Source organism: Oryctolagus cuniculus, chromosome 13 (assembly GCF_964237555.1).
Source record: "Oryctolagus cuniculus chromosome 13, mOryCun1.1, whole genome shotgun sequence".
NCBI lineage: Eukaryota > Metazoa > Chordata > Mammalia > Lagomorpha > Leporidae > Oryctolagus > Oryctolagus cuniculus.
This window is the reverse complement of record NC_091444.1, coordinates 76,152,368-76,179,473: the sequence shown is the minus strand read 5'-3', so window position 1 is coordinate 76,179,473 and position 27,106 is coordinate 76,152,368. Positions and strand designations below refer to the sequence as shown.

The 27,106-nt window shown below is 47.9% G+C and overlaps 1 protein-coding gene and 1 long non-coding RNA gene across 17 annotated transcripts in view; one reads left to right on the top strand and one right to left on the bottom strand.

Moving 5' to 3' along the window:
- Positions 1-2,345: 2,345 nt before the first annotated feature.
- Positions 2,346-27,106, bottom strand: part of SFMBT2 (Scm like with four mbt domains 2) — a 261,092-nt gene continuing 236,331 nt past the window's right edge. For all 14 annotated transcript variants that reach the window (XM_051821572.2, XM_051821569.2, XM_008268056.4 and 11 more), the window contains exons 17-21: positions 25,099-25,274; positions 21,973-22,139; positions 21,367-21,630; positions 20,597-20,728; positions 2,346-7,149 (exon numbers count right to left, since the gene is read on the bottom strand). In XM_051821572.2, the coding sequence (XP_051677532.2) occupies positions 7,009-7,149; positions 20,597-20,728; positions 21,367-21,630; positions 21,973-22,139; positions 25,099-25,274 (880 nt within the window). In that variant the 3' untranslated portion in view covers positions 2,346-7,008. The remainder of the gene's footprint in view (positions 7,150-20,596; positions 20,729-21,366; positions 21,631-21,972; positions 22,140-25,098; positions 25,275-27,106) is intronic.
- LOC127483590 (uncharacterized) lies at positions 20,349-25,105 on the top strand. 3 transcript variants are annotated; one of them, XR_007910024.2, is made up of 4 exons: positions 20,349-20,541; positions 23,003-23,677; positions 23,893-24,314; positions 24,947-25,105. It is a non-coding gene; the product is annotated as an uncharacterized lncRNA (long non-coding RNA). The 3 variants fall into 3 exon arrangements; XR_007910023.2 differs by having other exon boundaries at positions 23,003-23,149; positions 23,893-25,105; XR_007910022.2 differs by having other exon boundaries at positions 23,893-25,105.

The following is a 27,106-nucleotide window of genomic DNA, read 5'->3' as shown; positions in this document are numbered from 1 at the left end:
ACATGGGCGCTGGTTTGTGTCCTGGCTGCTCCACTTATGATCCAGCTCTGCTATGGCCTGAAAAAACAGTGGAAGATGGCCCAAGTCCTTGGGCTCCTGAACCCGCGTGGGAGACCGAGGAAGAAGCTCCTGGCTTCGGATCGGCACAGCTCCAGCCGCTGTGGCCATTTGGGGAATGAACCAGTGGATGGAAGACTTCTCTCTGCCTCTCCTTCTCTCTCTATGTAACTATGCTTTTCAAATAAATAAGTAAATCTTAGAAAAAAAGCAAGATAGAATGAATATGAATCTTCCTCTAGGGATTCACCTCCAAATGACCACAGAAGCTAGGTCCGGGTGAGGCAGAAGCCAGGAGCCAGGAACTCTCCCTTGGTCTCCTTCATGGGTGGCAAGGGTTCAAAGACTTGGGTCACCTCCTCCTGCCTTCCCAGGCACATTAACAGGAATCTGGATTGGAAGCCACGTAGTCAGGACCCAAACCAGCAATTCTATACAAGATGCTGATGTCCCAATCCCAAGGAGCAGCTTAACCCACGGGCCACAAGGCTGGCCCTAGAAAACGGTTGAGTACATATTGTATATGGATTTTAAAATTTTTGCATCAAAATAAACTCACCCCTCATCTCCATTTTCCCCATGAACTTTCTAAATTAAAGACCTAACCATATTACATCTGCCATTTCAACAATTTCAAGCAATGGCAATAATCATCAGGATGATTCATCAGTCATTCAAGGATGGCAATAATCATTGCAAAAGGATTCTAGGGGTGGGTGGGCAGTTAGAGTGGCAGCGGTTTGTTTATTTCTCTGATTTCAGGATAGCAGGAGTTCTCTTTATTTAGACACGTCAGTGAAAGGACACTAAAGAATCGAAGCGATAACCTTCAAACACAGCCATGAACTACGTTAAATGGTGTGTGGTGACAGTCCGGACTCGAGCTGACATCATGAAGACCTCCTGAAGAAGTGATTTCCTGGTGGACCTTTGTGGCCCCACTATTTGTGCTGTAGTATTTTCCCTTCCCTGATAAAATGTCCAGTCTTCACACGGAATCACCCAAGGTCGCGTCCTAGTAAACAGTACTTTTTAAATGGAGTCTTTGAAACCTGCAGTGAGCATTATGCTCTCTCCACAGGCTTAAAATTGTCACAGCACACTCCCAGTACAAAGGGGCAAGGGGCGTCCAGGGAACTGAAAGCTGCAAACAGCCTTGCTTACAGAAAAGTGTATTTTAGAGGCAATGTGAATGTGTGTGTGTGTGTATATATATATATATATATATATATATATATATATGGCTTTGATTAATTCAATTAATCAAGAGTTGGAACAGTGTTCAGCTTTTACTCTGTTATACAGTCTATCTCTAAATTTCTTGTCTCAAAGAATTTCAACTACAAATGGCAATATAATGATCAACCCTGAATTTTTTGTTTGTGGTGCATTTTGGAAAAAAATGAACGGTGCGTCCCCACTTTGTCCGCTTAGGCTTTGCTTCCATCATTAAAGCTTTGCTGTTCGGAGCAGTTTCCAAAGCTAAAACAATACTTCTGTATCTGGCACTTAATTGTCAGCAGGGTGAAAACAATGCAAGGGCTCTTCAAATATTCATGAAAAATGCATATGAGGAAAAAAAACCCCATGCCTGGATTTCAAAACTTTTGCACCCCAATAAACTTTTCACTGAACTCCGTTTTTCCATTAACTTTCGGAAGAAGCCTCGTCTTTGAAGATGGATACTTGGGATCGCCTGGGTTTGCAGACAGGGGAGATTGTTCAGCAGTCCTCCACCCCCATCACCTACTCGTGTTTTTCTGCCCCCATCGCCTCTTCTCTGCCGTTAGGTAACACACACCGTTGTGGTGCAAGAAGGGAAAAAAGCACACTCTGCCTATGGATCCCAGTGTGACTGGGGCAGGACGCCAAAGGGTTTTTTCCTCTTTTAGCTCCGATGCCTAAGATCTGTGGCACTGACGGGGAAATGATACCGTAGGCACGGCTATTCAATCGTGGCTCTCAGAGAAACAAACCTGTCTTTCTACGAAAGCCATTGGGTACCTGTAGCATAACTAAAAGGACTGAAAAATGGGAAGGCGAGAGGTAGTCATGCCAGTATTTACAGTAGTGTCTTAAAGACAAAGAATAAATACAAATTCCTTGAGCAGAAAGCTTCAGAGCTGGGAGGTGACCCTGAAAGCTCACCCAGACTCTGAGAGCCACAACCACTTATAACCTAGCAACTGGTGCTCTGTGGTACACGGCAAGAACCACGCATTTCAGCACAAAATAACCCCGCCGCACACTCTGAATGTTTAATAACATCCAACACAAAGACCACAAGAGAATTTATTTTGACTTTATTAACAATGTGGCTTACAATTTGTTTTCAAGTAAAAAGGGCTTTTTTTCATTTAGAATAAAAATTAAAATATAACTCTGATATAGATTTTCATTTATTTACATGAAAACATATATACAGAATACAATCTTACAGCAAACTAACAGCATGCCCTTCGTCCTGCCAATTTCAAAAGCAAAGACACCAATTTCTCCCTTTTATGCACCAAAACAGACACAAGGTATGAGTCAAATTTCCAATACAGACTATTCAAGTTGGAATGCAAGACAGCAAAAGGGCTTTCAAGGTCCACAGCTAGGTTCATGCCAGCTCCCATTTGGAACAAGTGAGATGATTCTTTTCTTCTGCCGTTTTTTTCTTGCCTCCATTTTCCTACTATCAGGTGCTTTCCTGCTAATGATTGTCCTTGAACTTCCAGTGCATCTCTTGGGCTCACAGAAGCACTGCTCTGCCTTGGTAACGTGACATGACCTACATACTCAGTGGGGCTGCACCCCAGCTGTGTAAAACCAAACCAGTAAGGTGGAAAGATTCAAGCTCTGAGTGTCATTTATCTTCGAAGCTTCAGAGGCTTTGAACTCACACCCATAGCAGTATCGTATGTCAACGATTACTAGTTTTAGGCAAGTTAAGTGGGTCAGAGTCGGACAATTCAATTGTATCCTATCTTTTAGAAATCTGTAAACTACTCTAGTTGTACAAGCCATGAGAATTAATCAACTTAAAAATCCAACCAAGTGAAAGGGAGTAATTTTCAGGGAACAACAGTTAACAAAGAGAAGAATCATTAAATGTAATAGCTGCTATGATAACCTTCCATCGTTATTAAATTATTGCACCAAAAAAGACAAGGGCAGTATGTTCTCTCTCCAAGGATTCCTTCTTACAGACTACAGATATCTTAATTTACTATTTTTCCTTTCAAATAATTGCACACTCAATCACAGCTTTCTAAAGACAGAATACAGAGTTACTACAGCCTAGACTCACCATCTTAACCCAGAAGCAGCAATGATGCTCAAACCACAACGAAGATTTAACACTACTGTTCTTAAGTTCTATATACAGAAATAAATATAAATGAGTGTTCTACAAAATAAGTATGAAAACCCCCCGTGCTTCCAAAACGAAGGTAGGACAGCTCTTAGAAGGGGGTGTGTGGAGAAAAGAGAGAGGCAAATCCCAGCACTCGCCTCACGCAATACTCAAAAATTCCATGAGATCAATTAGGAGAGCCGAGACCCACCTTCAGAAAGAAGGCTGATCAAAATCAACCTCCGAGAGACCACAGGAAGGGTCACAGGTGGCAGTGTCGAAGATCTGGATCATTTTAATTTATTGATGATCAAATCAAAGCGGACACACGAAACGATCTTTCAAACAGGATCAAAGGAGGCAGAGGGACCTACCAGTTTGTACCGCTCCAATACTGAGCGAATCAACGTGCCGTCTAATTTGGAAAGTGACAGGTGAGTTCTCCGTGCCATGGAGGCCCGTCAGAGGGAAAGTGGTGCTGTCTCTGAAAAGCACGGAAGCTCTGGAACGCCACAGTTCCCTGCTCCTGTTCGGCTTGTCATGTCTGTCCCGGACAGGACACTGACAACACAGTGCACACTGAGCCAAGTGGCTAGGAGCTGAACCAGGTTCCGTGAGCCGGAGGCGAGTGGGATGCAGTGAGGGGCTCTCGTCTCTATACGCAAGGGGGCATTGCGGTTTCTCAGCTTACACACGAGGTACACGGATGACAGGTGTCTGCTCGGCCCGTTCTAGGAGGTAAAGAGCAGCAGCACGCGCGTACCCAGCCCAGGAGCACACTGGTTCTGAAGTATGACCAAGGAGAGATGAAGAAGAAATGGAACCACCTGGGGAAGGAACGGAGGGTGTCACTCACTGGTTCTGAGATCAAGAAACACTTGGCTTAGGGCTCTGTGGGTCCTGCAGTGCAGGTGTAAAAATCCACATTTTCTGCCATCAGCGAGAAGGTCACACAACACAGCAAAGCGCTCCTCGGTGGCGGCCTTGTCTTTAAGACGGAAGCTGGTAAGAGAGAATCCCACAGGGAAACTGAAGACCACCTTACACGTCCCGCACAGAACTGCTGCTGGTGTAATAGCTACTGTGAACGCAGTCCCGAGGCATCCAAGTTCATCCGCAGACATCCACGTTCAGGAAGATGCCAGCAATGTCAGCTGAAAAGCACCTCCTAGGCTGTGCAGTTCCTCTCAGCGCCCCCAGAGGGCAGGGGACAGGGCACATAAAACCCCCCTACACATGATGATGGCTACAGAGCTGGGTCTTCTGCCAGGAGTATAGCCCCTTCCTCCTCCTCACTGGGCCCCCACAAAGCTGAAGCAACCGATCCCCTGGAGACAGAGATGGAGGTGAGATGCTACGGCCGAAGGCTGAGGACAGCCATGGACATCTGGCCCCATGGAAACAAGAGCGACTCCCAACTATGGTGGCTGTGCCCTGTCTGGGCCTCCCAGTAGGCGGTCCTCGTGCTCCATGGGTGGGCTCCAGAGATCCTCGGAAGATCTTCTCACTCTGGTGTAGCACCGCCTCCTCCATGCCATTCCTGGTAAAAGGCACGAGGAGGTGACATTCGCCCAGCAGGTGCAACGTTACGTTGTAGCCACCACACTCCCTCACTCCCATTTCACATGCAACAGAGAAATAGCTCCACTTGAAAAGGCCACAGTGAAAAGATCAGAAAGAGTCAGCGCCGGGAAAATGCCAAATCTCGAAATGGATACCCTTTCCAATCGTCTGCCAGAGTTTAACTCCACAAGACCCAGCATTTAAGGCCAAAAGCAAGCGGCTGAGAAGGCAGGGGTGGGAGGCGGAGGGCAGGACGAAGCTGTATAGCTTAGAAGAAAGGCATCCGATTGCAAGCCCACCACGAATCACTGGAGACGTCTCCATCATCACAGCGGGGCTGGCAGGCATCGTCTCGGCTGTCTCTTCCCATCACAAGTCTCCAGGCAGATCCACTCACCAAATGCTTACAACTCGACCGTGTTAAGCCACCGACAACAATGGCTGTAGGGGGCACTGAGACGTCTCAAACACAAAACACTTGTTTCCTGTTTTCATCTGCCAACCATTGTGGAATGTTGAGAAGGATTATCAGTAATCAGAGTTTTCAGAGTTCAACAGGTAATCATCAAGTCTTAAAATGTCACAGAGAAGAGGAGTGGCTAGCTGGAAACGAGGCCAACAACACAATGTCGCCGGAACTGTGGAGACTCCAGCCAGAGAAGACCAGGGTCATCGTGGTCAAAAGCCTACAACAGAGCAGTCTCTCTGGATTTCAATGCACGCACTGAAGTCACTCATGAGAATTCACAGGTGAAGCGCTTGGTACAACAGGCCAGCCAATTCTCAGAACCACAGACCTCCTGCAAAGGACTTAGCGGATCGAACAAAACCACCCCCGCCCCCGAGATTTTGAAAGCAACCTCAAAGCCAGAGTGAGCTGCAGGAATAGCTCTTTCTCCTTCTTTGTCTCACTTCCACACATCTGGACTCTTTCCTTGCAAGCCCGAGAGTGTGTGCTCACCGCCAGGCTCCCAAGTGCCCACACCTGCTGTCCTTTTATAGGAACTGAGGTCCAGAGCGACAAGAAGTTACCCAAGAGACCACAGAGTCCATCATGAGCAAAGCCGGGGAGAGAACCAGCTGACCCCAGATCCAGGGCTCACTGGGCAGTCATATCTCCTCCTCACGCCCACTGCATATGGGGTGAGCCAAGGTGGACTAAACAGAGGGATGCTGAAGAGGACTCTCTCGCTGCTCTGGCAATCCACTTCTTCCAAACTCTCTTCCCAGTCTTGCACTCTGAAATGATGCTCTCCCCTTCCATCTGTAATTGGACATTTCCCTAAAGGAGTCATTCAATGCGGTTACAATTCAATTAGAGAGCTGCAGGCTTGCCTGCAATTCTGCAGATGGAGCCATCCCTACAGAGGTTCTAGGCTTCGATCGCTCCCGAAAACCATGGCATTGCAATGAGAAGCCAGCCTTCCTCCACTCCCCCTTCCTTCCTAAAAGGCATGAAGGTTTGACACATCTTTTTACAAGGACACCCTGAACCACCACGGAGCTGTGTCGGAGAAAGAAGCTGCCACCGGGATCAAACCGTGACAAACAGTGACAGCGTGTAGCACTAACCTACAGTCACTCGTGTGTTGATAGGAAAGATGTATCTATAAATGTGCCTGAGAATGATTATAGCAAAAGCTACCAGCAAAGGTGTCCCTCAGTCACGTTAGAAAAGACGAGAACTGCGCCTGTCTTGGTTTTCAAACCAATGCAGGGATCGGTTTGGGACACCTTGTTCAAAGAAAGCTGCCTGGTTTGGGGTGGAGAAAGGCAAAATGTAGCTGTACGAAGCAGCTCTCCATATCCCACACGGCCCAACAACTCGGAATCTAAATCCGCACTCGCCAGAAGCTTCTGTTGTGGGACTCTGGTGTGCTTTAGAAACATGGAAATAGTCAACGAGCTGGTGGATGAGGGAAGTCCTGGCTTTTTTTGGTGATACTTGTGTTATGTGCCGTTTCACCGATCCTGGGGAAAAGCAAGTCCCGAAAACCTTCGCCAATGCTGCCTCCCCCAGGCCGGGGGCGCCCGCCCGGGAGGCAGAGTCAGTTGGCATACTGCGCGTAGAAAGCCACTTTAACTCTCTCGATCTGATGGCACAGTTTAATAGCAGGTCCCAGCTTCAGCTCCATGCACTCCTGCACCGTCGGAAGAGTCAACAGCAGGAGCGCCTGGCCGTCGATGTCCTGCGGGGGGACATAAAGGCAGGTTAGAGAAGGGACAGGTGCACCCGGGGAATGCGTTTTCCTCACAGGAGGCTTCAGCACGGGCCAGATATGGGAAGAGACTGCTCCGGTTTGATCTAATTTGGGAAACTGCTGGTAGCGATGCCAACTCGATCGCCGTCTAAACTCTTAGTTGATAAAATCCTTGTGGTGAGAATATTCTAGCAACTTTGAACTTCACAGGCCTGCCCGCGTGGGTACAAGAGCTGGGGCATGTGACCTGCTGCACGAATTGTTATCTGGGCTTATCAACCTAAGCACGAAAACACCTCCACTGCCTCCCCTGTCCCCCCTAAAGCCAGCTCCCTCCTGTGCTATCCTGTAACTTAATGTGAGCACTAGAAAAAGGTTCTTGACTAAAAAAAAAACCTGTCTTACTTCCCTGCCAAGGTCTGACATTTCACCATCAGGAAAGGGTGAGAAGAGAAGATGCTGAAGACAGAGAAGCCACTACACAGCACAGCGTCCCACAGAGGAAAACACACACGCACACAGACCCATACGCTTACATTCCAACACGGCCCAGAGCGAGGTGCTGCTTACATTCAGGTCTGCTACCTGTTCTGTCTTCTAGCCCTTCTACTACATGAGAGACTTACTAAACAATGACGTTGAATTTGCTGTAGGAAGCAGGATAGCAAGCCTCACTCCAAAGCCCTAAGATTGTCACCTTGGACATCTCTGGCCTGCACTAAGTGTCATTCGACTGTATTGCAGAGTTGAACCAGGGTGCCCTCTCGCAAGACCAAGGCCTCATATTCCAGGGAGAAATAACTGATACCCAGAGAGACTGTAGGCCCACACAAGCAATGGCAAAAGTAAGTGGGAGGGGGCTGGCGCTCTTGTGTAGCCAGTGAAGCCACTGCCTGCAGTGCCGGCATCCCACATGGGCACCAGTTCTAGTTCTGGCTGCTCCACTTCCAATCCAGCTCTCTGCTGTGGCCTGGGAAAGCAGTAGAAGACGGCCCAAGTGCTTGGGCCCCTGCACCCACGTGGGAGACCTGGAAGAACCTCCTGGCTCCTGATCGGTGCAGCTTTGGCCATTGTGGCCAACTAGGGAGTGAACCAGCAGATGGAAGATCCCTCTCTCTCTCTCTCTCTCTGCCTCTCCTTCGCTCTCTGTGTAACTCTTTCACATAAATAATCTTTAAAAAACAAACAAACAAACAAAGTGGGAGAAGGACAGCATAAACTGAGCTTGGCACACCAGATTTCTGCCACTAAGGGAAATATTCCCAGGGCTACCACTACCACAAATACTCAACACTACGGGGACAGCGTTATGAGCATGTGTTTCAAACATCACCTAGCCACAAGTTTCCTGTGGGAGCTTATTTCTTAAATGTATGGCTTATTAGGCTGTCTTGAATATACCTGAAGTGAAAAAGCAAAACATGTACAAGTGGTAGCCTTGAGAAGACTGATGTCAAGGATATGCAAAATTCATGATCAGTTCAGATTCAAAAGCTACCCTAGTTGGTACGGCAGCAATAAAAATTAAGCATTAGCTCAAGAAGCTTCGATGCCAGTGCTGTGTGATTTATTACTCGTGCTTACCGGTGAGCACCAGCTATGGTGCATGAAGCTATAAGCCAGGTCTCACCAAGACACAAATGTGACCTTATTAAACCACAAAGTAAAACTAAAGTTTTGTCTTCTGTACACACTGCCAGCAGGTGATAAATGAACGAAAGGGTCAGTAAAATTTTCATGCTATCTTTGTATCATTTGCTCGTTTAGAAAAACTGCTTTTATAGCTTTACTTTATTTGCAGGTGCTACCGACAAGACCAACTGTATTAAGGGGGAATTGGACATACTGAAAAGTAGTGTTTTAGCTCAAATCGATGAAGTAAACAAAAACAACCCCTGGCCTGGCACCTGTTAGCCAACTCCACTACACCCAGCATATCAAGTGGACAGAGAGGGTGTGGGCATAGGGACATAAAGTCTTGTATCGTGGGCCTCAGAGAAACGCATTTGAAGTAGGCTGTAGGCAAATGCTCTGAAACTGTGGTGCAGGTAGCTTAACCATTCTGTTCAATGAAATCAGTTATGATAGAACAGAACTGAAACTTATTTTAGGGGGTGGACGTTTATTTTTGAGATGGAAATTCGTGGCTGGAAAAGCCAGCTGTTCTATGATCACATGGCCAGTTTCAGACAGCGCTGGAATGAGAATTGTGGTTTTTGAATATTAAAGTCTGGAGCAAGAATTACAGCTTAGTTCTTGACAGTTACACTTAATCAGGAAGTCCATCTCTGAACACGGAGATTCAACTACAAAGGAAAAAAAATCCCTAAAATATCCCTTTAACTCTTTCTCTAGCATCTCAGGGAAGGTAGTCAATACGCGCATGCACCACACTGAAGTGGAGGATGCAGCTCCTTTCGTTTGTGCCACAAACATTCATTGAGCGTCTACTAAGTGCCAGGTGCTCTGACGGCTTCTAGGGAATATCACATGGAGAAAGGAGATTCCTTCAGGGGACTCCAGGACTCTGCAGGGAGGCAGAACAGTAAACAGACGATGACGTCAGTGGGAGATGACTGCACAGACAGTCAGGGGCTCAAACAGGACTGTAACTAAGCCAGTCTTAGAGAGATGGCAAGAAAGGCCCCAGATACTAGACACTGCCTAAACTGAGGCCTGAAGGACCATGGGAATTATTAAGGCAAAATGGATGGAAGGAATATAAGAAGTTCACCAGAACATAGTGTTCCAGAAACATGGGGAGACACTGGCGGTGGAACTTGTGGTGGGTTCAGACAGCCATTGAAGAACTTAGAACTTGGGGCCGGCATTGTGGTATAGCAGGTTAAGCCTCCCCCCTGCAATGCCGGCATCCCATATGGGCTCTGGTTTGAGACCCAGCTGCACCACTTCCGATCCAGCTCTCTGCTATGGCCTGGAAAGCAGCAGAAGATGGTCCAAGTGCTTGGATCCTTGCACCCACATGGGAGACCCGCAAGAAGCTCCTGGCTTCAGCCTGGCCTAGCCCTAGCAGTTGTGACCATTTGGGGAGTGAAGCAGCAGATGGAAGACCTCCCCTCCTCCTCCCTTCTTCCTCTCTCTCTCTCTCTCTCTGTGACTCTGCTTTTCAAATAATAAAAAACGATTCTATTTTTCCCCAAAGAAACTTTTATTTAAGGAATACAAACTTCATGCATTTCATAAGTACAACTTTAGGAATACAGTGATTCTTAAGAAAAAAGGATAGAACTTTTTCTGAGATATGGAAGAAGAAATCACACGCTAGTGCTCTGAGGTAGATAAGTGTGTCTGAAAGTTAATATTGACCACAATCTATTAGAATGAAATGCAGATGGAACAGGTATGAGAGACTGAAAGGAAGGAGATTTATTAGGGAGTCATAAAACTGAGCTATTTAAGAGATATTGCCCAGAATTGAGGTATGTCTGGGGAATTCATTAAAGGACACCAAAAAATGTATAAACCAACCAACTACAAACTGGACAAAAATCAGTAGCAAAAATGGCAGTACTATTTGGTGTATGCAGGAGCACCACAAATCTACATCAGAAAGGCATTAAGTAGCTATTTCACAAATTAAACAAAAATGGAGAACTTAGGAAAAGATGCTCAACTTCATCAAAAAGCAATGAAATGCACGTTGGGCTCACCATAACAGATCATTTTAGAGCCACAGAAATTAAGACCTGTGACACTATCAAGTGCCAACACAGATGTCTATGGTCAAGGAAATCCCCCTACCCGACAGGTGGGAATGTAGTTGGTTCTACTCTTTTGGAAAAGATTTTGGCATCCCCTAGTGAAAACAGAAAAATCAAACAGGAATACGATAAACACCCAATTCAGAATAGCATGCACCTCCGGAGGGAATAAAGGAGACGACTTAGGGAAGGGGCCCTTAGATGCTTCTACTGTGGTGGGGGCTTTCCCACAGGTGCACTCCGTTAGCACGCTCTGTAGGCACAGACCCTGTGTATGCCCTTCGGTACGTAGCTGCATAAAGCACTTCTCAATAAGAACATTCTAGTGCACCTGCATCGTAGACGCAACTCCATTATTTCCTCACCGATTTTCTTTCTGCAATGCTTTTAGATTTCCACATTTTAACAAATACACCGTGACCAAGGAGGCAGGCAGGAAGAGAAGGAATGCCTCCCTAAATCCAATCCTAGCCTTTGAGGAGGCGCTGATCATACACAGTTGAAAGCTGTGTTCACTTATTCACAAAATCTTTATGCAAGTAGATATCAGCATAGGTGAGGTGAGACACCAACACACTGGAGATACAAAAATGAGTGAGATGTGGGTAGCTCCTGCCTTCTCCATCTGGGGAGGGGAAACCCAGATGCAAGTAACCACAGACACGCAGCATCTCAGCATCCGGAGAACTCGGGGTGTTGGGGTGTGTTTGCCCACTGGAGAATCTGGGAAGGCCTCCTGGAAGAGGAACGCTGTACCTGCCTTTGGAGAAGGTATCAACCACGCAAGAGACTGCTGCTGGGTTACTGCTTTCCCCTGCTCTATCCTCAGCACCGAGAAAAATGTATGGTGCGCCTGGCAAACACCAGGGGCTCCTTCAGAATGAATACATGGGTAGCACTGGCCGTGTTAAACTCCAGATTAGGTCAAGAGATGGGTAAAAGGTCAGAATGAGAGGGAATTCAGAAAGTGCATGAGAGGCCAGGACAAAGAACAGGGAATTCCCGGACACCACAAATAGTGGTGTTGGGCTCCCACAGGGAGAGCTCTGCTGCGTGTCAGCTGAGCCAAAAGGCATAAATCCTCAGCTCCCAGAAAACCCTCATTCCTTCATGTGCATCTTGCACAGAAGGCATGAGGAATACACCGGTTCACTCTACTTAAAGTTGTCTGTACACAGGGTCTTCAAACTTTCATGGAAAATGCATGTGATGAAAAGACTAGGCATGGGTTTAAAATTTTTATTTATTTTACTTGAGCAGCAGAGAGACGGACTGACAAAGACAGAAAATCCTCCTGTAAGCTGGTTCACTCCCCCAAATGCACACAGCAGCTGGGGCCAGGCTGGGTGAAAGTTGCTTGCTAGCTGGGAACTCAATCCGGATCTCCCAGGTGAGTGGCAGACACCCAGCTTCTTGAGTTTTCAGTGCCAGGTCTACACTGGCAGGAAGCTGGAGTCAGGAGCCAGTGACAGGAGCTGAACCCAGACACCATGGTGTGGAATGCAGCTGTTTTAACTGCAAGGCTAAACACTTGCTCCAAAAGAATATTTTTATACCAAAATAAATTTATCTTTTATTTATTACTGCTTAAAAATATTTATTTATTTGAAAGGCAGAGCAACAGAGAGAGTCACTGGCTGCAACAGCCAGGTCTGGACCGACCAGGCTGAAGCCAGGAACCCTGAACTCCATCCTGGTCTCCCACATGGGTGCAAGGGCCCAAGAATGTGGGTCATCTTCCACTGCCTCTGCAGGTGCATTAGCAGGGAGCTGGACTGGAAGCAGAGCAGCCAGGACTTGAACCATCATGGGATGCCTGCGTCACAGGCAGTAGCTGAGCCATAGTACCAGCCCTTCAACTTGGCTTTTAGTTCTATTTTCCCATAACCTTTCTAAGTGCCCTCCATAGACTCAAAACAAAACGGTCATCTAGATGGTGGTGAGGGTTAATTTAAGGTCTCCAGCCGGCGCCGTGGCTCAATAGGCTAATCCTCCACCTAGCGGCGCCGGCACACCGGGTTCTAGTCCCGGTCGGGGCGCCGGATTCTGTCCCGGTTGCCCCTCTTCCAGGCCAGCTCTCTGCTGTGGCCCGGGAGTGCAGTGGAGGATGGCCCAGGTGCTTGGGCCCTGCACCCCATGGGAGACCAGGAGAAGCACCTGGATCCTGGCTCCTGCCATCGGATCAGCGCGGTGCGCCGGCTGCAGCGGCGGCCATTGGAGGGTGAACCAACGGCAAGGGAAGACCTTTCTCTCTCTGTCTCTCTCTCTCACTGTCCACTCTGCCTGTCAAAAATAAAATAAAATAAAAAAATAAAAAAATAAAAAAGATTTATTTAAAAAAAAAAAAAAAAGGTCTCCAGTTCCTCAGATAGAAACTTCACCCCTTTAGATGAGAACTTGACAGTGGTGGTCACTCTAGTAATTCACTGTAGGGTCACAGCTATCAAGCAGATTTCAAGAGCAGAGAGTTAACCTTGCAGGAAGAGTTGAACCCTCCAGGCATAGAAAGTGCAAGGGGAAGGGGGCGGGTTAAGGCACTGAAGGGTCCCCCCAGGGTGAAGTAGGAGGGAGTCATTGACCTTAAAGCTCCAGGAACACAGCATTTCCACCTAGGGTCTGCACTACCAACTTTGCCCTATAGGGGGCAAAAGCCCTGTTATCCAGTAGGAAGGACAGATCGATGGACAGCGTGCAGAGACCCCTCACCACTGCTTTTGTTTGGCTGAACAGGGCCTCCCAGTGGCCCTCTTGCAGATGGCATCATCTTTGGTGAACCAGCCCAACACAATCTCTTGCTGGATTTCTCTGCTTAAACTACTACCTCGCCTCGCCTGCTGTTACCATAGTTTATTCTGGTCTGTGTCTTTGCCAGTTGTGTGTGTCTTGCCCACTGTCCCTAGTGGAGTGTGAGCCTTCGGAATTGTGGGCCGTGCTCTCTGCTTGGTGTGGAACAGAGTGCCTTGTGTAGAAGTCGTCTGCATAATCTGCCAGAGAGCCGCAGGCCCTGCGCAGAATGCCCAGTCCTCTCCAGACTGAAAGAAAACCTATCATCAGACGGTCTCATTCTCCTCTTGCACTCACCTAACACAGCACAAGGCAAGCACATAAATGTGTGCTCCAATAATGGTTGATTTGCTAAAGGGTAAGAATAGGGCGGGGGGGTGCAGCACAGTGGCATAGCGGGCAAAAGTCACCACTTGCAGTGCCAGCATCTCATATGGGCACCAGTTCGAGACCCAGCTGCTCCACTTCTGATCCAGCTCTCTGCTATGGCCTGGGAAAGCAGTAGAAGATGGCCCAAGTCCTTGGGCCCCTGCACCCATGTGGGAGACCTGGAAGAAGCTCCTGGCTCCTGGCTTCAGATCGGTGCAGCTCCAGCCGTTGCTGCCATTTGGGGAGTGAACCAGCAGATGGAAGACTTCTCTTTCTCTCTGTCTATGCCTCTCTGTAACTGCCTTTCAAATAAATAAATAAATCTTAAAAAAAAAGAAATACTTTATGTTCTACCTTATATGTGGGAGCTAACATAAAAAAAAAAAAAGCATAGGGCAAAGGTGGGAGATCTGGAAGCAGCATTTAAAGCAGGGATAATTCCACCTGGAATACCTGGAAGCCCCCCCCCCCCCACCATGTCTCCTTAGATTGGGATTGGCCGAGTGGAGAACTTTATTGCAATATATGCGTTTGAGCTTTCCCTTTTGGAACCCGTGGACAAGGATTATAAAACAGATCTGGCTCAGCGCACCCAGCATGTTCACATGGCAGAGGTATGCCCATCAGAAGCCTGGTTAGCAATTTTAAAATACACATTCACGAAAGAATTGAGAATGGCATTGTTTAAAGGAAGGCTAACAACCACAAAAGCAAGTGCGTTCCAATCTACCAGATGCACTGCATCCATTTTCTTGTTTGCTTTTAACCTATATGAGGTGTGCAGCTGATGAGACTTGCCAACTTGAGCTTGAGCCCTGCAGAATGATGTTAGCAAACAAATGGTGGGAACTAATGAGCTCAACACTAGGTCACGGTGAGGTCATCCTTCACATTCCCCAGTCAAGCCCGGCTCACCTTGTGCTTAGTGCCTATTTCAAAAGGAGACCCCCATGACAAGAGCGGGGGAAAAAAATTAAATAATAGAAAAATAACCCCACAATAAGCCTGCCTCAGAGAGTGGGGAGCTTCAAGACAGAACTTCTCAAAGGCACACCGTGTTCTTTGATTCCCTCGCTGAAACACAGGAGAGACTGTTGTCCCCTGCGGCCTGGGGGACAGGGGAGTGACACCGAGAGCCCTTCCAGTGACGGGAGACCATCAGCACAATGACCGGGCCTCGGGGTGGGATTTTCTCTGACGCTGTCACACCAGGCTCCCTTTCTGGCCCAGCACGATCTCTCCTCCTGGCTTCAGAATTTCCGCAAGGAAAGGAGTACATGGGCGGGACCCCTTCCGGGACCCCTCCCACCAGACTTCTTCCTGCTCACCGAGCAGGAGGTGAGAACCTTGAGTATAAAAGGGGTCGCAGGTTGGAGGGTGCAGTGGGTGGGTGTGGGGGTGGGGAGCTCACACTCCATGGTGTGAATGTCAACTGCAGACCACCTGAAATGGAAGCGCATGGGGTCCCCACCTTTGAACTTCTCCCTGAAAGAGCTGGTTGACCCCCTGTCTCCTGGGTCCCACTGCATTCCATGCAGAAACCCTTGAACATCTGGGGCCAAGAAGTAAGAACAGAGGAGCTGCATTTTGTTTGCCAAGAAATTCCCATTCACAGGTAGGTACAGATCTGAGAAGGGGAGGCCTTTAAGACTAACCTGATTAAGTGCAGGGACTCTTCACCCAGCTTTTTCTCAGAGAAGAATTAACCAACAATTGGACTTCAGACCTTAAGGGCGGCAGCGGACAAAATGCAGCTTGTCCGGATTTGAGCCACCCGAGGGTCTCTGGCTGCCATCTCTTGAGTTCTCAACTCATTTTCTGTCCTCCCTAAAGGATGTAAAATACAATGCCTGGGGCTTTTAAAAAAAAAAAATTTATTTACAAAGCAGAGTTATAGAGAAAGCGGGATGAGAGAGAGAGACAAAGATATGTCATCTGCTGGTTCACTCCCCAGATGGCCACAATGGCTGGAGCTGGGTCAGCTTCTTCCACGTGAGTGGCAGAGGCCAAACATTTGGGCCATCTTCTGCTGCTTTTCCCAGGCCATCAGCAGGGAGCTGGATCAAAAGTGGAGCAGCCTGGGTATGAACCAGCACCTATTTGGGAAGCTGGTGTCCCAGGTGGCAGCTCTACCCGCTATGTCACAATGCCAGCCTCCTAGGTCTTAGCCATTTTGAGAAGTCTCTGACTTCCACTGCATTTGCTAAAAGGCACTGGGGTTACAACCTGTCAGGTAGTCACGGGTGTGGAAGGACAGTGGGAGACCTGCAGGGACCCTGGCTGGTGTGGCGGCTGACAGACCTAGCTCGCCCCACCTGCTCACTTACACTGCAGACTGAGGAGCCCACATCCACTGCACCTCACAGTGGGGTGGCACGGAGAGACAGACAAAAGGAAAAGCAAGCGTGACACTGTCCAAGACAGGGAACAAAGGAGGAATTCCATCTTGTCATCTCTCTCCATTTATGCTGGCTCGGTTTTATTTTGGAAGTTATTGTTTTTTTCAAGGTTTACACAGATAATATAGCAGGCCTCACAGCTGACTTAATGTTTTAGAAATATAATTCTATGGAATCCAGAATTGCTGGAGACTCAACTCTCATGTTGAAGATTAACAAAATTTAGTTTTACTTTATATCACTATTAATTGGAAAGAAATGAAATCTGCTAAAATATACAATATGGAAGTTGCGCTTAGCGCATGGCAAAATTCAACTTGTTTTGATAGTGAGTTCAGCAGAGAGCGAGTAGTTCCTTCATGGAGGTATCCAGGTCTGGAAGAGAATGTGGAGGGAACAGTCTGCATCTGAACTAAACCTAGGAGCTATCCTGAAATTTTAAAATTAAAGTCAACCCCTAATTTGGACAACCTGCTTATCGCATATAAGCAGACTGATTCGGAAAGATGAAAGCAGATAGGTAAAGTATTCCTTGGAGTTTTGTGTTTTTATAGTTACAGATGTGTGGGGTTTTATTGCATAATGCCCATGTTTGCAGCGTGAAATTATAGTGTATAGATATTTTTAAGCAGTTGCCATAACATTTGAGAAATAAAAGGCATGTATGCCGGTAATGGGAAGTTTATAATTTTTTTTTTGCAAATGCTCCCGGTGATTCTAACAGTCACACAGCTATTAGCGTCCCGTGCACGAGCAAGCCTGGAGACTCCTGGTTCTTGTCAAAGCTCAGAGGACGCCTGTGGTGACCCCCTGGAGGCCTCACCAATCCGGAGTCTTGCCCTTTGGGCTAAACGAGGATAGACCAAATTGGTAAAAATTAGTAATTAAAGGTCTGATGGAAGGGAAAAGAACTCAAGTGCCCATGCACTTCAGACAGCCCGGCAGGTAATGCTTTTTTTTTTATTATGACAGGTGAAATTGCCCAATGTGAAATGCAGAATTAAATAGCATAAGGCTATTATCAATTAAAGACTACTTATTTTTTCTCTCTCATAACAGAAATGAGTAGGCAGGAAGGACCAAGCTGTCACTGATTGTGGAAGAGGCACCTGGAGGGAGGTCTCAGCCTACCGATTGATCTGACCAATGGGAATGTGCCAGTAACATAGTGTGTTTTAGAAATCGTAGCTTGGGCACTCAGGAAATGTTCTACAGTACTGTTATCCACCGGGCTTAGGTGTGCAAGAGAGGAAGACTTCACACAAGCAGTATTTCCCCGAATTCCCCAGTCTTTCCCCCAAATTCCCTTTGTTTCACTTCCTTCAGCTTGCTAACCTTGCACAGCACAAGTGGTCTTGAGCTCCTGCACCTAACTTGCAGTCTAGAAGTCAGAAAACCTGTCCTTTGTTTTGCCTCAGCTGAAAAAATGTTTCTTAGCTAAAAGTGGGTTTTTGAGCCTAAAAACAAAAATAAAATAAAAACAAACTGTAGACTGAAATAAAATGCCAAATGGCACATCCACATTTTGGACACAAGGTACCTGGCAGGCACCACTCAATCAGTACATGCTGAAGGAACACAGGAATCAAGAGACACACATTAGCGGTTTTAAAACCACTCATGCATCTGGATCCAGTATTTTTATAGTGCTACATCAATAAATAGTGGACTAGAAAAATGCTTTACACAGGATTTCATTCCGTTACCTTATTTTTGTTTTCCTTTAACAATTTTACTTTTTCTCATTTCGTTTGGAAGGCAGGGACTGAGGCTTCTTCCATCTGCCAGTTCCCTCCCCAAATGCCCTCAGCAGCTAGGGTGGGGCTAGGCTGAAAGCCAGGAGGTGAGAACCCAACCTGGGTTTCCTATGTGGGTGGCAGGGACTCAGGGTTCGCATTAGCAGGAAGCTGGAGTTGGAAGTGGAGTCAGGACTCGAACCTCAGAATTCTGGTATGGGATGTAGGGATCCCAAGCAGCATCTTAATGGCTGCACCAAACACCTGCCACTTATTTTTATTTTCAAGATGAAGCTGTGGCTCACTGGCAAGCCGCAGCTGCCTAAACCCTTGCACTTCTTACAGTTCCCTAAAGGCACGAGCTCATCGCTCAGGTTCTTCAAGTCTCACTGAGCTTCTTCCTGTCTGCTTTTCGGGGCTACCTGGAGAGGGAGTGCAGTGAGTGTCAGAAAGCAAGGAGGTGACCTTGGCCTCTGGCTTTCGTTCATCCCTGTGGCATGACTTTCCCAGGTGTCTGCAGGAGTCCAGAGGTTGCTCAGAGGAACCACTTCACCTCCTGCACACAGGGTGGGAGGCCTTTGAATATTCAAAGAACTACTCTCCCAGGGGGGTGGGTGGACCGGAACTGCATTAATTTCCTTGTTCACAATTCAAAATCCTTGAATGCGTGGAAAATCAGAGATCATGTTTTTTCTCCTGATTTTATTATCACCCGAAATATAATCGTTCTAGACTATCAGTTTCTATAATCTAAGATGAGACTGAATAAAATGTCTATTACTTCAAAAAAAGTATTTTTAACACAAAGTCTTAAAGAGACAGCTATGTATACTATAGGACTTTGCAACAAATTTTGAGAAATTGAACACCAAGAGCCCTAGCTTAAACTTGACATCTTCATACACAATGAGGGAAGAAAGATACAATATGGTGTTAAGTGTGGGGGCTGGCTATGTGGCATAACAGATTAAGCTGCTGCCTGCAATGCTGGCATCCATGTGGGCACTGGTGTGAGTCCTGGTTGCTCTGCTTCTGATCCAGCTCCCTGCTAATGTGCCCGGAAAAGCAGTGAAAGACGACTCAAGTCCTCGGGCCCCTGTACCTACGTGGGGGACTTGGAGAAAGCTCCTGGCTCCTGGCTTTGGCCTGGCCCAGCGCCCTGGCCATTGCATCTATTTGGGGAGTGAATCAGCGGATGGAAGTTTGATCTCTCTCTCTCTCTCTTTCTTACACACACACACACACACAATATATATAATGTATATAATAAACATGTATATTTCTCCCTCTCTCTCTGTTATTCTGCCTTTCAAATAAATAAAATAAATTTAAATAATGGTATATGTGTGAAGGAAGTAGCAATTTGTTTACATACTAATTTTTGAGAAAATGTAAATAAAATCTCTCCTGTTTCTTATCCCATTGTCATGCATCCTACGTCTTAGCTCACGATGGTGGATCCATCTGCTAGATCATAAACTCCTTTAAGGTATAAATTGCACCAACTGTGATTGCACTGATCCATCACAATGTCATAGGATTTAAAATATTTTATGGAGAAAGCAATGCAGACAGACATGTTTTGCCTATTTTTTCCAACTAAGCATGGCTAAATAACCTTGGATGTCGTCTACAAACGAAGTGGAAGATGTCCCTGAGTGATGGAGAGGAGAGAGTGGAGGGGCAGAGATCTCAGGACCTGAGCCAGTGTCATCAGGTTAGTTCTGTTGCTGTCCATTTGGGTGCCTCATATGCCCAAGGAGCCAGAGAAGCCTACAGCCATCAGACACTGATGGAAAGACCACCCCTGCGAAGGCCTGCCTCTCCACATAGGTCCAGCATAGGGGTGAGCTAGCAAGACCCTAACCTTGCAGACACCAACAGTTCTCCTGCAGCCAAACACCCCAGAGAAACCAGCCCTAGCCTGACTCACACCAGCCAAGGCCCAGCAGGCAGCTCTGATTTCCAGCCTAGCCAGGGTGCAGCCAGGCACCCCAAACCCTGCAACAAGGTGGCATCTCAGAAAGCCAAGTGGAGGGCTGGGACTTTCACTCCCACCTGGCAGTGAGGAGATCCCTTCTCTGGGGTTGCTGCAAACCGCGGGTGTAGCCCAGCCTTCCACCCCATCCCCTCCCCTGTTCCGTCTTGGTGATGTCACAAAAGCCTGGTGGAGAAACACCAACCCCTGCCGTGGTGTCACCGAGGCCAGCAAGGAGCAGGAACAAGGCTCTCCCATGCCTCCCTGCCTGGGAACTCTCAGTGGGGGCTACACAGGGAGCCTGGTCTCCCAGCAGTGCCAACAAGAGCCTCATTTGGGTGTCAACAGCACTTGAATGTCTACTTCCTACTTGACAGTCACAAGGAAGCCAGGTAGGGAAAGAGGAATCATCTCATAGAACAATAAACACACAGCAAGCCACTGTACCTGTTCCTGAAATATCTTGGCCAAGGGGGCACAATCCGTGAGCTTAATGAACCTCACAACGTCCGTGACCGTCCACTCTAACGGGTTGCTTTCCAGAACGAGTCTCTCCTCCTCCTCTTCTTGTTTCGTTTCCTGCAGAGGAAACAGGCAGGTGATGCTCACTACACCCACGCATGGCCAGCATGCTCCCTTGTAACACTCTCTGGGCCTGAGCTGTCTTCTTAGACCGGGAGCGACTGCCTCCCTGGGCACTTGAACAAACCACAGAAACTTCCAGTCTCTAGGGAGTTTCTTACACTTCCCCTCGGTAATGACTTGGCCACAGGGGCAGCCGTTTCTGAATCCTGACCCAGGGACTCTTGGGCCTGCTTGTTCAGGAAGCACCTCAGAACAGAGGGAAAAGAACTGGTAAGGGGCACAGGCAGTGTATACACGGGAGACCCAGCTGTCCCCGCTGACCTGTGACGATAGTGCCAATGACCATTCTAGCAGCTCACAGGCAACCTGCGGGCTGGGGGCAGGCCTTGAACCACTGATTATTTCACAGCATCACAGAGGTGTCCCTGTCACGGCAGAGGGTGATGGAAGACGCAGAGATGGCGTTTCGGAAACCTCAGAAGATACCCCTGGTGGTGTTAGAGCCACCAGGAAAAGGAGACGCCATTCCTGCCTCCAGCCCTGAGGCTGCTGCTGTTTCTGACATTTCGAACAGGTTCCCTCCAATCGCGGCTCTGAGCTGTGTGGCACGAGTGATACTCCCCGTGCTTTACCTCTGCCCCCTCTGGCTCGGCAGGCAGGCCTTTCTCCCCTTCCTCCACGGAGGAGGTGGCTGGCGCTGGGCGGCCCCTTCGGGCTCTTTCCACGGGAGGCCGGCGTGCAGGCTCTGAGCTGTTCCGCAGGGTGACGGCCCTGCGGGGTCGGGCCGAGGGCACCTCTGCAGATGAGGTGTCCGTCTGGTCGCCTCGGAGCTCGGAGCCAGTCTCCTCGCTGGCGGTGTCATCGTCCATGGCGTCTGCATCTTCCTCTTCACTCTCCTGGGAAGAAGGAAAATGTGTTCAAAGGCAGTAGGCGTAAAGGGAGCTGGCCGGAGGCATCCAGGTGGCCGGCAACAGCAGCCACACGCAGGCCCCTGGTGATGGCTGTTTTCTTTCCAGGCTGGCTCAGGGCAACCCACTGCACCAGGACAGCTGAGGGTCCCTTTCTGAGCTGAGCACGCTAACTCTGCCTCCACCAAGTCAGGGGGGTGCTTCTTAGTCTGCATTTCTGACCATTTTGCAGCAAACCTGAGGCAGCTCTTGCTGTAAGGCGGGGCCCCCTGCCAGCCAGGGCCGTGCGTCAAAGCTGCAGGCTGGAAGGTGCTCTAGGGCAGAACTTACCTCCCCAGAGCCTGCTGTGCAGTCCACGGTGGAAGATCTCCGTTTCTTCTGCACGAAAATGGATTTTCGTCGTTTTCTTCGTCTGGCTGGTTTAGGGTGGCCGCTCTCAATGGTGCTTTCCCCAATTGGGGGCTTAATGATCTTCTTTCTCTTTCCATAATAATAGGCTGTAGAAGGAAAGATGATTAAAAACTTTTTAAGGGCCGGTGTTGTGGCGTAGTGGGTAAAGCTGCCCCCTGTGACGCGGGCATCCTGTATGGCACTGGTTTGTGTCCTGGCTGCTCCTCTTCCCACCCTGCTCCCTTCTAATGGCCTGGAAAAAGCAGCAGCAGATGGCCCAAGTATCTGGGGCTCTGGCCACCCACATGGGAGACCTGGATGAAGCTCCTGGCTCAGCCCTGGCTCTTACCGCCACCTGGCCACTTGGGGAGTAAACCAGCAGATGGAAGATATCTCTCTCTTTCTCTGTAACTCTTTCAGGTAAATAAATAAATAAATCTTAAAAAAAGAGAGGGATCAGCTTACTCCAAAAATGTGCATTCAAATACAAGTATGACACAAATCTCCCAGATAATTTCATATGTGACCTAACCTCCTAGCTTGCTGTCCCCCAGCCCCCCTCCCCCGGAATCCTATTCTGACAGAACTCCTGTATCCAAGACAGTAAAGCTTCCCACAGCGGGAGCCTGTCTTCTGAAACAGATCGCCCAACACCCTTGCCTGCATACCTTTAAGAAACACTGTTTGGAAAAAATATAGAAAAATGGACTAATAGATGAGTTTATTTTGGTGCAAAATTTTGAAAACCATGACTTTATTTTTTTCAAAAAACACACCTTTCATGAATTTTATGAAGGCTTCTTGTAAACATGGATTTCAAAATTATTTTGCACCAAAACAGGCTTTATCTTTTAATTCAATTTTCCGTGAACCTTTTGCAGTATCCTCGTATGTACACATTAACACTTCACACATCAGTCTGAAACTGTTTACCTACTTACATTAACGACTAATGTATTTTACACATCAGGTGCACCGTCAACTAATTAAAACCATGACTAAGGAGGCAGCAGTATTCAGCCAGGATCACGATCAAGGCGGCTGACTCACTAATTGTGAGTCCCACTGGGTAACTCCCTGCACGGATGGAGGCAGCCAAAAGAAAGCATCGAAACACGTAGGTCCTGGTTTCCAGTGAGGCGGGGTGGAGAGCATCCCCATGCTGCTGTACCCCCAGCTTCCTTGCGCCTTGCCTCATCTTTATACACCTCAGTTTTCTCATCTGCAAAGTGAGACCACAGAACTACCAGTGTAGGTGTCCTGGGGGCCTGAAATTCTCACTGGCATGTGGGTCATTAGGATGGCTGCTATAGGAACTGCTGTAAACCCACAGAAAGTGCACCTGCTCTGGGAAGTCAAATGCTCTCATCAACCTTCGGGCTGACTGCAGGAGAGCTTGGGACAATACCTCACATCCCATGTGGGACCACAATCTTTGATGAGCACAAACTGGACAAAGATTATGGAATGAATGTGGCGGGGGGGGGGGGGTGCCATTCGTGGTTATCTTGAGGTACAAATGAATGAGCGCCTGTTCACACCCTGAAACCTCAAGCAGCTGTGGTAAGCCAGGAGCGGGATGCCGGTGATCAGACCGGCTTTGGCGATCGCAATCACAGGTTTCAGTGCACTTCTACAGTCTCGGGTAAGCCCTGACTTTACTGCTCTCAATCCCACCAAAACACTGTCGGTGACTCTCCCGGGGAGCTTTGGTTCAAACTGCGATAATATTCATGGGAAGTGAACCCTAGGGATCTTAGGGTTTTGAAGCTTTATAATAATACCAAACCTAGAAAAATCTTTACGTGGATTTCGGTTGTGTTTAACTCTGCCCCTTCTTTCTTCCTCCCTCTGTCCTAGAAGTCCACAGAAGCCCAGTTCTAAGATCAACATTTCAGGCCAAGTGTAACCCTCAGCCAAGTCTATATTTTTAAAAAATTAGTATTATGCAAGAGCAGCTATGCAGTGAATTCCTCTGGGGCCAAAGGTAACGTCACGTGGAAACAAGTTGCTCAAAAAGCAGGGGATGTGCTTCCCCCAACACACCTGTGGCTGCTGAGGCCGACACGGGGCCCAGCGTGAGACAGGGTGGCCACACTTCCACAGGAACGGGGGTGAAACACAGCCACAGACATCGCAAAAGGCACGTCACACACCGAATGCTGTCTCAAGGACTTTTAGACTCCTGATTCTCAAACACGAGGTGACCAACCACAAGGGACTGCAGCTCAGAGGGTACATCCACATGGCACGGGTCTCCAACAGGCGGAGCTGACTTCCAGGTCACTGTCGCTTGGGTTAGAAATCAGTAAGGGCGATGCAGAAGCTCGGGAGTTGTGGATCCGAGAAAGGTCTGAGCTCAAGATATCCAAGGTGGGGGTGTCTTGGGGTAGGTGCCCCGCGGTGGAAAAAGAATGTCAGGATAACAGAGGAAGAGGCTTGGGAGAGGCCACCAGCCCAAGACAGAGGTCACCAAACATGATTGGGGCAGGGGGTTGGTGGTGGAAGAGGCAAGTATAAAGGGCAAAGGTCAGAAAGGTGTCAGCAAGTATGAACTTGGCTTTGCCTCATGGTGGACAGCAAAGGCAGTGAGCAGCGTCAGAGTCCTCGGAGGACTCTGCTCATGAGAGACACAAGGAATGTGTCTAAGCTGGGGAGATACGAGGTGTGATAAGGATGTAGCCCCCGTGTGAAGAAGGGCATGGAAGAGTCAGCAGCGTGCCTCAGTGCAGAGGCCGGGAAAGTAACCCAGGAGGTCACCAGCCATCACCAACCAGTTTTATTATGTATGTCTTCCACTCACACAGCTTCCGAATCAATCAATCAATCTACCACAATTCACAACACTTAACGCTTTTTCATATTTTCCAAGGCCTAACAATGATAACTCCTCCTGTTTTTTAATCACCCCCAGGGCCTTCTGAGTATGCCAGGCAACAAATCTTATAGAACTTGTCCATAGCACCAAATTGTTCAGAAAGTTGCAAGACACAAGCCAAATCCATCATGCTACAGTGTAGGCCTATGTTCATCCAGTATATATATTTTTTCACAATTTGTACTCACTGTATTTGGTTTTGGTGTGGATGGAGCAGTTCTCGGGGCAGTTTTCAGAAACCAGCACAGGACTAAACAAGTTTGGACAGCATTCTAGCTTGGCACAAACTCGGCGGCAGAAATTGGCCACCTGGTCGGATGTCCGCACAATCTTCACCACGGCCCTGTACGTTTTGCCTCTATACCTAGAAAACAAGGACGGGAAAGCAGCGAGAAGACCACGTTAGTACTGTGAGCGAAGGTGAACCGCGTATTCTGAAAGCAGCACTGCATGTTCTAACAGCAGAGAGGACTCTGTGAAGTTCCATTTGTTTTTCTATTTCCTTAGGATTTCACAACACTAATTTTAAAAAATGATCTCACTTATGCACAAAATACGTGCTAACAGTGCTAAGCCAGAATCCACTGAATGGAGACATCCATTTAGCATATTCTCACTGCGCTCTATATAATTCATACCAATGATGAGTAGCGTATGGCGCATACCTAATGGGTATGCTTCTCCAGATGACATTAACAAAATATAATAGGCATTTTCCTGGGGCTGTAATATTTCATTTTTGAAAAGTCTGAGTGCATATGGGATCATAATTCTGCTTTGAAAGCCATACAAATTCAGACAACGGGAAAGATATCTTTGTCAAGACAGCATATGATGTTGAAATGGGGACAACTGCCATTATTCATAAATGGCACCTGGTGATAGGTAAGCAAGGTCACATTTAAACGGGGAAGAACACAATGAGTTTCATAAAGAGGAAGCAAAAACAAAAACTCAGAATACAGAGCAGCCACAGGAGACAGGCAGTCTGAGTAAGAACTCTGGCATCACAGATGCTGGCAAGTGGCTTCAGGGATGACACCCTGATGGGCCTCGGGTGAACCATCAACTATTCGAGGAAGAAGCTGCTGGGCGGGTGTCGTGGTGCAGTGGGTTAAGCCACCGCAGCGGATGCTCACAGGAGAGCCTGGCTTGAGACTCTGCTGTTGTGTGCTTCCCACCAAGCTTGTTGCTAAAGCACACCCTGGAAGGCAGCAGATGATGGCCCACGTGCTTGGGTCCCTGCCACCCACCTAGCTAGGGGAGCTCCTAGCATCTATCTTTTGGCCCAGCTCTGACTATTGTGGCCGTCTGGGGAGTGAACCAGCAGATGGAAGATCTTTCTCCTCTCTCTCTCGTCTTTCCCTCTTTCTCTGTCATTCTGCCTTTCAAGTATATAAACAAATGCTTTGTTTTTAAAGAAAAAGGTCTCTGCATTTCTCAATCATGAAAGGAGCAATGTGACATGGCGACACCACGTTCCACACCCTGCCCATCTGAGTAACCTCTCCACTTGTCCCTGCTGGGACACTGATGGGTGGCTCCATGCATGAAAACTTGCTTCCACAGCAGCCATCTGCTCTCCGGGCCCTCCCATGGTGGTGTTAGTGTCTTCTCTACAAAGCACTAAACCCAATCCTTCCTGAACGTGCACCTCTTCAGCAGTTCCTCAGGGACTCAGATCTTAACCTCATGACAGTGGGTGAGGTCTCAACACCCAGAGAACAGACACTGGGAACACCAATCGTCATGGAGGTCATCACTTCTTACTCCATGCTCTTTGAGAAGTCCTGGTTTTCACTTGTGTATTAGGAATAATAAAATACATATTTCTAGTTAAAACCGATCATCAGGGGCCTGACACTGTGGTGTAGCAGATTAAGCCCCCACCTGCAGCACCAGCATCCCATATGGGGGCCAGTTTGTGTCCCGGCTGCTCCACTTCCTATCCAGCTCCCTGCTATGGCCTGAGAAAGCATTAGAAGATGGTCCAAGTGTATGGGCCCCCGCACCCACATGGGAAATCTGGAAGAAGCTCCTGGCTCCTGGCTTCAGATCAGCCCAGCTCTGGCCACTGCAGCCATTTGGGGAATGAACCAGTGGATGGAAGACCTTTCTCTCTGTCTCTCCCTCTCTGTCTGTAACTCTGCCTTTCAAATAAAGAAATAAATCTTAACCCAAAAAAAAAAAAAAAAA